This window comes from Octodon degus, unplaced genomic scaffold (assembly GCF_000260255.1).
Source record: "Octodon degus isolate 3935 unplaced genomic scaffold, OctDeg1.0 scaffold00056, whole genome shotgun sequence".
In the NCBI taxonomy this organism is placed as follows: domain Eukaryota; kingdom Metazoa; phylum Chordata; class Mammalia; order Rodentia; family Octodontidae; genus Octodon; species Octodon degus.
In genome coordinates this window covers 11,085,317-11,098,127 of record NW_004524632.1, presented here as the reverse complement: position 1 = coordinate 11,098,127, position 12,811 = coordinate 11,085,317, and the positions used below count along the sequence as shown (strand labels likewise).

General features: G+C 64.0%; 3 protein-coding genes across 3 annotated transcripts in view; 2 read left to right on the top strand and 1 right to left on the bottom strand.

The window, feature by feature from the left end:
* Ezh1 (enhancer of zeste 1 polycomb repressive complex 2 subunit) overlaps positions 1-7,812 on the top strand; it is a 28,039-nt gene extending 20,227 nt beyond the window's left edge. The window contains exon 20 of the mRNA XM_023717921.1: positions 7,802-7,812. The gene's annotated coding sequence lies outside the window, so the exon portion shown is untranslated. The remainder of the gene's footprint in view (positions 1-7,801) is intronic.
* Positions 1-8,678, bottom strand: part of Cntnap1 (contactin associated protein 1) — a 10,871-nt gene extending 2,193 nt beyond the window's left edge. The window contains exons 1-20 of the mRNA XM_004633916.2: positions 8,535-8,678; positions 7,761-7,862; positions 7,482-7,675; positions 7,076-7,223; positions 6,789-6,992; positions 6,336-6,520; positions 5,770-5,913; positions 5,167-5,428; positions 4,938-5,087; positions 4,565-4,736; positions 3,968-4,074; positions 3,730-3,849; positions 3,324-3,527; positions 3,088-3,244; positions 2,866-2,993; positions 2,506-2,691; positions 2,177-2,398; positions 1,822-2,061; positions 490-843; positions 264-391 (exon numbers count right to left, since the gene is read on the bottom strand). Of these exons, the coding sequence (XP_004633973.1) occupies positions 264-391; positions 490-843; positions 1,822-2,061; positions 2,177-2,398; positions 2,506-2,691; positions 2,866-2,993; positions 3,088-3,244; positions 3,324-3,527; positions 3,730-3,849; positions 3,968-4,074; positions 4,565-4,736; positions 4,938-5,087; positions 5,167-5,428; positions 5,770-5,913; positions 6,336-6,520; positions 6,789-6,992; positions 7,076-7,223; positions 7,482-7,675; positions 7,761-7,862; positions 8,535-8,601 (3,474 nt within the window). The 5' untranslated portion in view covers positions 8,602-8,678. The remainder of the gene's footprint in view (positions 1-263; positions 392-489; positions 844-1,821; positions 2,062-2,176; positions 2,399-2,505; positions 2,692-2,865; positions 2,994-3,087; positions 3,245-3,323; positions 3,528-3,729; positions 3,850-3,967; positions 4,075-4,564; positions 4,737-4,937; positions 5,088-5,166; positions 5,429-5,769; positions 5,914-6,335; positions 6,521-6,788; positions 6,993-7,075; positions 7,224-7,481; positions 7,676-7,760; positions 7,863-8,534) is intronic.
* A 727-nt stretch (positions 8,679-9,405) lies between these two features.
* Ccr10 (C-C motif chemokine receptor 10) lies at positions 9,406-11,243 on the top strand. Its single transcript, XM_004633791.2, has 2 exons — positions 9,406-9,429; positions 10,173-11,243. Exons 1-2 carry the CDS (start codon positions 9,406-9,408, stop codon positions 11,235-11,237), a joined length of 1,089 nt encoding a protein of 362 aa, XP_004633848.1. The 3' UTR covers positions 11,238-11,243.
* Positions 11,244-12,811: the final 1,568 nt, after the last annotated feature.

Sequence of the window (12,811 nt, the reverse complement as noted above, 5' to 3'; positions counted from 1 at the left end):
GCTGGGGGACTGAACTGCGGTCCCTGTGCTTTAGCTAAGCTTGTTCTAAGTAGGTGCTTTAGGCCACTGAGCCATCTCACCAGCCCTGAAAAACCTGATTTTGAGCCTTGTCTTTTGGCTGACTTTGGGAAGATGATTTGGGGAGCTGCCTGCTTGTGAGACAACCAGAAGCTCCCCAGCTCCTGCCCAGGGGCAGGGCCCACGAACACGCGCTGGGGCGTTCCCCGGGTGCCCTGCCGTGCTGACACATGCGGGCTGTGCACCTGGATGAAGAGGTTGCGGTAGACCCGGGTAATATTGACGCTGTGCGGCTGGCCGTCAGTCACCGGCCGAGTGGTCAGCGGGTACACATAGGGGCTGGTGCCCAGCTGGTATCGCAGCTGCAGAGTCCCTGTGCAGCAGGAGAAAAACCTGGGTCTCTTCCACCCCAGGCCTGTGGGGGCCCTCGAGGACCTGCAGTGTGGCCAGGGAGCCGGCGAGGGCACTTACCATCCTCCTTGATGAGCACGGCCATGTAGTCGCGCACAAAGGAGCTGACGTAAAGCAGGACCGCGGGCGCCGAGCTGGTGCTGAAGCTGAAGGAGACCTCCTCCCCCGTGACGTTGTACACAGGGCCCCAGTACCCGGGCACGGGCCGCCCAGGCCGCGGGTAGTCGGGCAAGTGGTAGCCGGGGCCGTGGAAGCCGGGCACATAGCCCGGGGTGTCATAGCCCGGGACATAGCCCGGCTCGTAGCCCGGCACAGGCCGGCTCAGCATGTGGGAGAACTCACGGGCCGCTGAGCGCAGGGCAGACTGCAGGTTGTAGCGCATCCAGGTCCCCGGCTCAAAGAAGCCACCAATGTCTGTGGGCAGAGGTGTGGCGGTCAGGCCCAGGCTCCCCACCCCCATGCAGAGGCTTGGGCTTGTTTTGTTTTGGGTATCAAGGATGGACCCCAGGAGTGCTCCACTGCACTGCAGCCCCAGCCACTCTTTATTATTGGAGACAGGGCCTCACACAGTTTTCCAGGAGGACTCTAATTTAGCATCCTCCTGCCTCAGCCTCCCTCTGAGATATAGTCACCACACCTGGCTGGAGTCACAGGTGTAGGTTTCCTTCACTGCCAGTCACCACCCTCCTACTACCTTTTGGTCCTGTGAAGCCCTCTGCCACAGAATGGAGCCCTACAGGCATGAGAACAGTGAGAAATCCTCCTCTCTGGACTCTGCATTGATGGGTGAGGAATCTGAGGCCTGGGCTGGGTCAGGACTGGTCCAAGGACCCCCAGTGAGTGAGAACCAGGATCAGAATGAGAGTCCCACAGTCCTCTGGGTGCCTGGGGCACCATATCGCCTGGCCCAGAAACTCACCCTGCGAGTCCCCAGGTCCCTAAAGGCAGGCACCGTCTGGTGTCCATGCAGAAGCCAGCTGAAGCTGGCTGTGTTCATCACCAACGCCTGAGCCCCAGGGCAGGTTCTCAACACGTCTAGGGCACACGCCGCTGTCACCCAGGAAATGGCTCAGAAGGACTTGTAAGGGGTAGCCTGTGTCCCTTGGTGAGAGTGGGGACTGACAGCCACTCGCTTCACGCTTCTTACAGTCCCAGGGATGGGCCCTGGGGCCCCCAAGAGAGCCACAGTGCTGCTCTTTCTTGTTTCTATTTTGAGTCAGCATCTTGCTAAGTCACTAAGTGACCCGGCCGGGCTCCAGCTCTTCATCCTCCTGACTCTACCGTCCAGAGTGCTGGGATTCCAAGTATGCACCACCTGGCTCCCCGGCCTCTTCCCCTTCCCTGGCCCCCCACGCCCGACTGTCCTGCTGGCTCCCACCCCGCCATGCTGACCATGGTTGCAGTAGGGCCCATCGAAGGCTGTGAGGTCACAGTCGCACGTGTAGTAGCTGTAGCGCTCCACACAGCGGCCACCATGGGAGCAGGGGAAGCGCGGGTGGGCACAGCGGCCAGTGCAGTTGGGGGACGTTCCCTCAGAAGCGTTGGCCCGGCCCTCGAGGTTCAGAGTCACACCATTCAGACGCATGGCCCTCAGGCAGCCCACGAAGGGGCGCCGCTTGAGCTCCGCGGAGCCTGGCCAGGAGGAGGGCAGAGGTGCCAGGGTGAGGCCCAGGCAGCGTGGCACGGCCGGGCCCTGCGCTCTGTGCCGGCCCCATGCAAGGGACGGGGCTGCGTAGGGGACACTCACCCACATAGAGGGGCTGGTCGTACTCCAGCCAGATGTAGGTCTGCGGGGGCATGGGCCGCACCACCCACGGCCGGTGGTCCACGCGCAGCCGTGCCTGCTTCACGTTGATCTCCGCCCGCACCAGGTGCCACTGGTCATCATTGAACTCGAAGTCGCCGGTGTGCACTGTCAGGTTCTCGTCCCCATTCCCCACGTCAAAGGCGAAGACCACGTCCCGGGATGCTGTGTGAAGGGCCGCGAGTGGGGCAGCAGCTCAGACCTCTGGCCCCCCAAGGGCTCCAGCCTGGCGCAACCTCCCTGTGTCCTGGAGACCCCGAGGCCACACTCACTGTTGAGCTCCACGCGCAGGTATGGCCGACGCCACTGGCAGTAGCGGCCACTTTGGTTCTCCAGGAAGACGCCTGAGGGCGCCGAGGTCCGGAAGTAGAAGGACACGTCCAGGCTGTGGTTGGCATGGATCGGGGGGAAGCGCAGCGCCGCCCCGGTGTGAAAGGAGATGGTGTTCCAGGAGTTTCCTGCAGCCACGAGGGAGGGTACCATCGGGAGGGGCCAGGTGGAGGGCGAGGGACCCCGGGACAGCTGCCAATCACGACCAAGATGAATACACGTGGTCCTGACCACAGCGGGGGCCCTGGCGGTGTGGCCCAGGGACCCCCAGCTGGCTCAGTGGCACATGGGGAGGCACTCACTGTCTCCGTAGCAGCGCAGCGGCCTCAGAAAGAACTGGGCCTCAGAGTTGGAGCGGTTGGTGTCTCCCACCACCACCTGGGTGACAGGCAGGTGGTCCACGAAGGTCAGCAGCCCCTTGTCAGTTCTCCTGCGGGGCAGGCCAGGGGCGCAGCCAGTCCCTCCGTGCCCCTCTCACCACGTAGGTGCCCACCATCCCGGGCCTCCCTGAGCCTGGGCCTCACCACTGGGGCTGGTCGGCATCGCAGTTGCAGTGCAGGGCGGGGTCCACGCAGCTGTGGTCCAGGCCGCAGGCGCAGCGCTGGATACCCGGCTGGGAGCCGCCCCAGTAGAAGTGCTGCTCCTCATGGCGGCCGATCCAGAAGCTGTAGGGATAGCCGCCTGGAGGCGGGGGCACCAGGACGCTGCCGCCTGGCCTCTGCCGCCCCTCCTGCCCTCCTCCCGGCCCGGCCCCGCCAACCTGCCGTGTTGAGCAGCCGGGAGTTGTAGCAGGAGAACTCAATCCACTGCTCGCAGTGCTGCGAGGCGTTGGCCAGGGCGCTGACCTCCTCCCACGAGGCGTTCCAGTACCGCACGGCCGCCAGGAAGGGCCGCTCCGCGCTGGAGCCCGACACGCGCGTCGCCCACAGCCTGTCGTGCCGCACCACCGTCCATGCACGGTGCTCTGGTGGGGGAGGCGCGGGCTGGGCGAGGGTTTCTGGGCTCCCCTCCCTGCCGCCACACCTCAGGGACAGCGGGAAGGCAAAGTCCAAGCTGCGCTTATCTGCTGGGCCGGGGTCTGCCAACTTTAACCCCAGCCTCCTTGAGCTCACTCCCCCACCCACCCCACCCCACCCCACCCCCACTTCCGGGCCCAGCCTGCTCACCCCGGATGTCGCAGTACACTACGAATGGCTTCAAGGGGCCGCTGCCGTCGGGGTCAATGGTGAAGTTGCCGGAGGTTTTTCCGCTGAGCCGATAGGCCTCGCAGGATTCCTTGTACAGCGCTGTTGGGTGGGGGCCGGTTCGAGGGCCAGCGCTCTGGGGGACCCCATCTCCGGCAGCCCCTCGCCCTCGCCCCCGCACCTCCGGCAGCCCCTCGCCCGCCCGCCCGCCCGGGCTCACGCTGGTGGCAGGTCTCGCCCTTGTATCCAGTCAGTTCACAGTAGCAGATGAAGTCGTCCCACGACTGGTAGCAGCGGCCATCGTGCTCGCACATGTTAGGGCTGCACCTGGCAGGGGTTGGCACCCAGGAGGAGTCTTATTTGCGAGGGAGTGGACAGGGTCTCACTGTGTGGTCCAGGTTGGCCTGGACTCTTGGCAATCCTCCTGCGTCAGTCTCCTGAGTACTGGGATTACAGGTGTGCACTACCATGTCTGTCCTGGGGTCACACTCCAAGTCCCTTGTGCCCAGGACCCGCTGACAGGCACCCTACAGTGCTAGTCGTGGAGAAGCACAGACGCGGGGCACTGGACGCTCAGGGTCCAAGTCCTGCTCGTCTCTCCCCCTACAAAGTGTAGTTGGCTCCTTTTTCCTCCCCTACTGCTTGCTGAGAAAAACCCCGCAGGAGCAGAAGCAGAAGCAGATTCTGCACTTCCATCGGGACACTGCGTTGCTTTGCTAAGGGCAGTCAAGGAGAAATCCTTCCCAGGTGGGCAGGGAGGGGAGAGCCTGGCTGTGGGCGTCAGGGGCCAGGCTTGCTAGGAGCAGGCTTCCGATACCTGTCTGTGATGCCACATGTGTCAAACAGGACCTCGGCAAAGTGTCCCAGCCGCCGGAACTCCACCAGTGTGAGGTTGACCAGCTGGCCGTCCACCTTGAGCAGCTCCATGCAGCCGTGAAAGGCTGTCTGGTTGGAGTGGCAGTCCCACTGGCCGGCTGGCTTGGGACAACCTGCAGCGACACCCCTGGTGAGGCCTCCAAAGAGACCCAGCAGCCAACTGGGAAGCTAGAACTCAGCTGGCCAGCAGCGGAGCCAGTGTGCAGGGCCTCCACCCCAGAGCTTGAGCGGGGCCGGCTCCCACACGGCCCTCTGGGCGCCCACTGCAGCTTCACACAATGCCTTCCCACCCGGCAGTGGGCCTGCCTCCCTACCCCCAAAGAAATACGAGGTTCCGGTGCGAATGAGCAGCGGGGCAGAGACTCGAACTTCGGCCCCCTCTACGTCGTCAATGCTGATGACTGCGTGGTTCTCCTGGGCCACAAAATTCACCTCATGCCAAAAGCCATCATTCAGGCGGTACCCTGGGCAGAGGAGCCAGGGTCGGGGTGGAGCCGTGAAGCAGAGGCCCAGGCCAGGCCCCTCACCCATCGGCCCCCTCACCAGCCGCGAACTGCAGGCGCTTGCGGCCAGCCTGTGCAACGGACACATTGACCTGGCCCTCGCTCAGCATCAGCTCCACGTGACCCAGCCCGTCACCCATACTCGAGAACAGCAGCAGCCCCGTGAGGTCCCAGGTGCGGAAGCGGAAGGACACGGCCAGGCGGCCGCGGCGTGGGAAGCCAGGGACCTGCACAAAATTGTGTGGTCCCCCAAAGTTGATGGGATGCGGAACTGGGTCCAAGCACCGGAAGGCCACCTTGCCCTGTGGAGGAAGCAGGGGCCCTCAGTTCCAGTGACGTGGGATCTGCCCGTCCTGACCCTCTGCCCCGCACGTGCCCAGCACTAGGAGCCTGGCCACATGGCGGCCCACCAGCTGTGTCAGCACTTGGGAAGCTGAGGCAGCAGGGTCGCCATGAGTAGAGGCCAGCGCGAACTGCACCTGTGCCTGTCTCAACCACGAGTCCCAGCTCCACCCCAGCGTGTCTACTGACCTAAGAGGCACCAGGACTGCACCCCTCTGGGGTGCGTGGCCCTGCCCCCACCCTGTCCATGGCCCCATTTCCCCATCCATCCCGTGTCCTGCTTCCCAGTTCGCCCACTGGCCTCGAAGGTGATCCTCGAGTGGCGCCGCACAGCCAGATCAGCGATGTTGACCCGGTTGAAAATGACATTCTCGATGCAGCCTCGGAAGTTATGCCGGTAGGCAAGGTTCTTCTGCGAGGCACCCACCAGCCCTCCGATGAACATCTGCGGGGTGGTACAGGGGGTGAGCAGGGAAGTCCCCAAACCCACATTTCCCCAGGGAAATGCACTTGGCTGGTCGCACCTTGGTCAGTCAACAACCTGTGCACCAGTCCTTGTCTGCATAAGGAACCAGGGGCCTTATCAGCTCCACAGCACTGGGTGGGACTCCAAGAAGACAATTTTCCTCAACTCTGTTCTTTTTTCTTTTTTTGCAGAACCAGGGATTGAACTCAGGCCCTTGAGCTTGCCAGGGAAGCGCTTATTGTACTGAGTCATCTTCCCGGCCCTTTCCTCAAATCTGGACTTCTAGATCCCACCTCCATGTCTCAGGGTGGGACAGAAATATGGACAAGCTAGTAACAGGGACAGAAAGCTAGGCACTGCTGTGAACACCAGAGGCACCGGGAGAAAGGGGCTGCACCCACCTCTGTGTCCAGGTTCAGCCGCTCAAAGTCACCATTGAGCACAAAGCGCTGCACATAACCATCCAGGGTGAGGTTGGCCTCGCGCCCATAGCGGTCCAGGCGCACATAGTGCCAGTGCTGATCGTTGAGGACACCGCCCGCACTCACCGAGGTGTGGCCAGGCCTGGGCTGGATGGGGCTGCTGCCTGGGGGCGGGACCGCATGTGACTGGGTGGGTGGGTGGGTGGGAAGCCCCGTGGGGTTCCCAACGGGGGAGGGGGGGGGGGCCAGGGGATGCCTCTGAGCTCCCCGTGGACTCATGGCTTCTAGCTCACTTGGCAGGTGCTAGGAAAAGTTAGCGAGCTGGGTGTGGTGGCACAGGCTGGGAGCTCGAGGCCAGCCTGGGTCAAACAGCGAGACCCTGGCTCCAAAGACCCAACCACGAAATGCATACACCAGGGCAGTGGCCCTCACCCAGGCTCATGTGCAGCAGCAGGTGCGCGCCCTGCAGCTCCAGGGTCACGTAGTCGCCCTGGGCCCCCTCAGCGTGCACCAGTAGCCCATCCTTCTCCTCTGTCTTGAAGCTGAAGGCAATCACGTCCCACAGGCTGCGGCTGACCCCTCGTGGGAAGCGGTAGGAGATGGCGTCATCACCGTCGAAGTAGAGGACGTCGGACTCTGTGGGGCGGAGGGCTGGAGTGTGCTGGCCCAGTCCCCAGAGGCTGTCCTGGGTCCCCGGGTCCCCGGCCCCCGTGGCTTACTGTAGGGACAGCCATAGAGGCCGAGCCGCAGGCCGATCTTGCCACGAGGGTTCCAGGCCAGGGGCACGATGCGCACATAGCGCGCCGTGAAGTGGTAGTGCAGGTCGTGGCGCACCACTGCCGACTCATTCACGTTGCCGAAGAAGGTCTGTGGGGCAGGGAGAGTGTAGACTGCACCCGTACTCTGCCGCCATCCTTGTCCTTACTCCTCAAAATGCCAACCAAATGGTACCTCCAGGAAGCTCTCCCACATTTCACCCTAATGGGCTAAACCCTGGGCTCTGAGGTGTCTCTCACACACTCAGCTGGCATCCCCCCGGAGTTCTTCTTCACCTTTCCCCTCACCCCTACCCCTCACCCCTGTTCCAGCCCAGGGCCCAGAGCAGAGAAGGCGGCCCAAGAGTACCGCGTTGTGCCCTTGCTGGTAGAAAGGTGTCCAGCTGTCCACACGGTCACCATAGAGCAGCATGTAGCGTGTGACCCAGTCCCAGGAATTAAAGGAGCCCTGTGTGGCCACAGCGCGGATCCTGTGCTTCTTCATTAAGTCGATCTGCAGCCAGGGATTCGGGTCCCCAATCCGGGGTGACCACCCACTGATGCCTGCAGAAGTGGCCAGGACTCTTACTATCCACACTATCCCCCAGCCCTCGGGGTCCGCCCTGCCCAAGGCGGTGGCTGGGCTCACCGTGCAGCCGGGCGAAGCGGGCGGTGGTGAAGAGCCCATAGTAGGAGGAGGCGCCCAGGGACCGTGCGTACAGGGGCCCCACCAGCTCCTCATCACAGCCGTCTGGGGCGGAGAGGGGAAGCTGTCACTCAGCGCCTCCGCTGGGGCCCTTCTGAAGGTCGGTCCCGCAGCCCAGCCGCAGACCCAGCCCTCCAGAGGCAGGGGCTCCACCAGGGCTCCAGCAACAGCGGCACGTGCAGGGGGGGTCTTTTCTCCTAGAGGACCCTCAGCCAGAGCCCCTGCCACCCACTGCAGACACTGGCCTGAGGCTCCCACAGCCCCCCAACACCTCAGCACCTTCCAGAGGCCAAATGAGACCAGGACACCAGCCCAGCCTTACCCTTCCCAGGCCTGTTTCTTCAGACCCCCAAACCTGCGCCGCCCTGAAACCCACCTTGGCTCCTGCCCTTCTCCCTGCTCCCCGGCTCCCCAGCTCTCCCGCCAGCCCTGGCTCTGTCTTGATCCCAACTCCTGCCAGGTCACCAGCCCCAAGCCTAGCCAGAAGCGGCACCCCGCAGAGCCCCCCTTCCCACCCCGCTGCCCTTGGACCCCGCCCGGCCGCTCGGTGCTCAGCTTGGAGCCCGCCTGGCGCAGGGCGCGCGCAGCGGCCGGAGCTGCATTGCGGAGAGCGGGCGCTGCCAGCGGGGAAGGACCCCGACCACCCAGCCGCATTGCGGTGCGGGACCCGCCCTGCAGGCCCGAGCTCTGCTCCTCCCGCCCCGGCCAGGCACTCACAGTAGCCCCAGGCCCGAGCTCCTGAGGCCGCGGCGGCAAGCAGGACGCAGAGCAGCCGCAGCCGCATCGTGTCAGGCGGACCTGGTCGGCGGCCGCCTCCCGGGGCCGGACTCGAGCTCAGGCTCCACACCCAGCTCTGCTCCGGTCGGCACCAGGGCGCTGTCCCCTCTCCGGCGTCCCTACCCCTCCTCCCCCCCGCGCTCCGCTCTTCTCCCTCTCTCCTCTCCTCTCCTCTCCTCCTCTCTCCTTTCCTTTCCTCTCCTCTCCTCTCTTCTCGCCTCCCCCTTCCCCAGCCTCCTCGCTGGGCACGCGCGTCCCCCGACCCCGCGCAGGCGCGCGCCTCAGCCCCACGCAACAGGGCGGGGGCAGAGCATCCCCCAGCCGCCGGGAAACACCAGCGCCCAGGCTGCAGGCCAGGACCTGGGGGTGGCAAAAAGGAGGCGATAACCTGGAACAAAACAAAACAAAACAAAAAACTACCAAGCGCAGGAATTAGGGGCGCGAGCGCGGTGTCCAGAGACCACACAGGACTGTAAGGGGCTCTAACATTCCCCGGGCGGCGGCGGCCCAGGATTGTGGGGGGCTCCCGCCCAGCACTGTGCAATCTGCCTTTTTAACTGACTTCACTTTGCAGAGAAAAAACCCTTGAGGTTCAAAAGTCTAAAAATGGTTCCCAAGACTGTGCAGACAATATTCCCAAACCCATCCTTTTCCCTGGGGGTGAAGGAAAGTCTTTCCAGAGGCGAGGGGCGCACAGGGCGCCAGACCCTACCCCTGCTCCCAGCCCCTCTCTCCGCCCCTTCCTTCCTGTCTCACTGGTTATTTAACCTCTGCCCTTGCGGCTCTACCTCCGAAACCCTGGTAGCCAGAGATGGGGACCGAGCCCGCGGAGCAGGTGGGAGTGGGGGCAGGGCAGGGTGGGTCCCGCAGGCCTCTGCTCCCCCTCACCTGTGCTGGCGGAGCCACAGCCTGGGGTCCCAGGCCATGAGAGGCTCTGCGGGCCTGAGCTGAAGGGCGAGGTGGTGGGGTCCAGTGGGGAAGAGAAGGGTGCAAGGAGCCATCCCGACCCAGGCTGGAGGCCAGGGTCCCGGGTCCAGCCAGCCTGCACCTAGCGGTCTGTCCAGGAGAGGGCGCTGTGAGGTGACGAACCGGACTACGGTTTTTACGGCAAACACTGGGTCTATGCGCAGCTAGGTGATGACCCATCGTCACCCATATTTCATTTTTTAAAAAATTTTATTTATTTGTGTGTGGGGGGGGTCAGCTCAGCCCACCAGGGGGCGCGGCTGGCTGGTATGTGGTGCTGGGGGATTGAACTTTGTCCCTGTGCTTTGATCTCACCAGCCGGTCACCCATATTTCAAACACTCCTGGCTGCAAGTCTTGTCAGGAGGCCTGGACAGGACTTCTATGTCCTGCCGAGGTCCCTGACATCCAGAACCAGCAGTAGCTCGCTCAAGGTCACCAGCAGGCTGGCAGTGGAGGCAGCAGGGACCAAGGGGTACAGAAGGCATCTGGAGGGTTTCTTCACGGGTCCCCGGGTGTGGCCAGAATGGACTGCAGGGCTCCTGCGGTAGTCCGGCATGGCTGCGGGGATTGTGTCGCGTCTCTTAGGTCTAGCTCTCACTGCCCTCCCCAGGTGTCCTGGGGCTCCTACTCTGGGGACGAGGAGGATGCCTACTCAGCCGAGCCACTGCCTGAACTCTGCTTCAAGGCCGACGTCCAGGCCTTCAGCCGCACCTTCCAGCCCAGCGTGTTGCTCATGGTGTCCTTCCTGGGCCTGGCGGGGAACAGCCTGGTCCTGGCCACGCACCTGGCTGCCAGGCGCCCAGCGTGCTCGCCCACCAGGGCGCACCTGCTGCAGCTAGCCGTGGCCGACCTCCTGCTGGCCCTGACCCTGCCCTTCGCTGCAGCGGGGGCGCTGCAGGGCTGGAGTCTGGGCAGTGCCACCTGCCGCACCATCTCTGGCCTCCATGCGGCTTCCTCCCACGCCGGCTTCCTGTTCTTGGCCTGCATCAGTGCTGACCGCTACGTGGCCATCGCGCGCGCGCTCCCCGCGAGACCTCAGCGCTCGCCGTCCCGCCGCGCGCAGTGGGCCTCAGCCGCCGTGTGGCTGCTGGCGCTGTTCCTGGCGCTGCCCGCGCTCCTTTTCAGCCAGGACGCGCCCCGTGAGGGCCTGCGGCGCTGTCGCCTTGTCTTCCCCGAAGGCCTGGCGCAGACTGTGAAGGGGACAAGCGCTGTGGCTCAGGTGGCCTTGGGCTTCGCGCTGCCGCTGGGCGTCATGGCCGCCTGCTACGCGCTCTTGGGCCGCACGCTGCTGGCCGCCAGGGGGCCTGAGAGCCGGCGTGCGCTGCGCGTAGTGGTGGCCCTGGTGGCGGCTTTCGTGGTGCTGCAGCTGCCCTACAGTCTCACTCTGCTGCTGGACACGGCCGACCTGCTGGCCGCCCGTGAGCGCAGCTGCCCGGCCAGCAAGCGCAAGGACCTGGCGCTGCTGATGACCGGCGGCCTGGCCCTGGCGCGCTGCGGCCTCAACCCCGTGCTCTACGCCTTCCTGGGCCTGCGTTTCCGCCGGGACCTGCGGGCGCTGCTGCGGAGCGCGGGTTGCGGACCCAGGGCGCACTCCCGCGGTGGCTGTCCCCTCCGGCCACGCCTGTCGTCCTGCTCTGCGCCCACTGAGACCCACAGTTTGTCCTGGGAGAGCTAGGGCTGCAGGGGGCTACTGATGGGGGCGAGAAGGGGAGTGGGTGGGGGGACCACGGGAATAGAGGTGGGGACGGAAGGGTGGCCCAGAGCATGCCACATAAAGCGATAACATGGAAATAAGATGCAAGCAGCAGCTGTTACTATTTTTGCACCACCGGCTTGCAAGCGATTCGCAGCAGAGTGGAGCTGTGGGCTGCACCCCCGCCGCTCCGGGCTGGGTGGGCGGAGCTGCTGAGTTTGCTGAAGCCCTGGCAGACACCTTCTGCACCTCGACACCGGGCTCACCCGCAGAGGTGAAGCTGAGGTGGGAAAGCTGCCAGGCCGGGAGGGGAGGGGCTGCTCCTGAAGCAGCAGCGTCAGAGGAGCTTTCTAACAACCGGCTCTCCTCCAGAGCTCCCAGCCGACTCCGCGGACTCCTGGAGGGTGAGGGGCGAAGAGGTTCCCGGTGGGGGCAGGGGACCCGCTCGCCGGGGCACAAGCCCTGCTAAAGTTCTGCGATGGAAACAAAACAAGTTATTTAAAAAGTTGAGTCGTAGTCTTGCAACTCGGAGGAAAACTGAGGGAAAAAATTGCAATTTGCAAGTTTCCAAAAGGGGATGGTCCTGGGTTTGCCTCTGTGTGTGTGTGTGTGTGTGTGTGTGCGCGCGCGCGTGTTTACAGTTACCCTCTCCCTCTCTATCTTCTTTAGGCCGGGAGAAGGGGTCAGATATTTAAAAGAACTTCCCTGCAGTCCAGGACCTGAGAGCTACATGGGGGAGGAAAGCACGGGTCTCCAGGACCTCCAGCCCCAGGAAATCTCAGCAAAGGCCCCTCTGGGGTGCAGACACTGGCAGAAGGGTCACTAGCAACGGTGGCCTTAATTTGTAGTCTTTGTTTTGCACAATAACAACAGGCACAGTTGCTCACGTGCGATAGTTCTCGCCGTGTGACATCCGGCCAGCCAAGCTGGACCCTCGCTTCGGCCCCAGTCCAAGGGCGAGAAGGGCGTGGCGTAGCCCTGGGTCTGGAGACAGTGCGCCTTCCCCCACCCGCGGGTCCCCGCCCTGCGCTCCCTCCCTCGGCTGGTTGTGTTCCCGAGAGCTTCACACAGTAGAAATCCAAGGCCTCGGAGTACAGGGCCTGAGATTTGGGGGCGGTCCGAGGCCAGCGCAAGTCCCAGGGGCCGCGCTGGAACCCTCGCCGGAGACCGCGGGAATCGCCGCTGAGTCAGCGCCGCGCGCCTCCCGCGGTCGCCGGCTCCGCCCCGGCCGCCTGGCACCTCGGTTAACCCCGTCCTGTCCGGACCCTCAGAGTGCTCGCCTGGAGAAGACCAGAACACCCCAGAGTGCTGGGCCACTCTCCCTGCTCGATCTCCCAGAGGCGTGGTGTCACTCGCCCGTCATCCCAGCAAGGGAGATTGAGTCAGGAGGCCGGCCGGGGCTACCTGGAGAGTCGCAGTCCAGCCTAAACTGCACAGCGAGACCCTAACTCAAAAAATAAATTAGTGGGCTGGAGAGATGGCTCAGTGGTCTAAAGCACCTACTTAGAACAAGCTTAGCAAAAGCATCAGGGACCGCGGTTCAATCCCCCAGCACC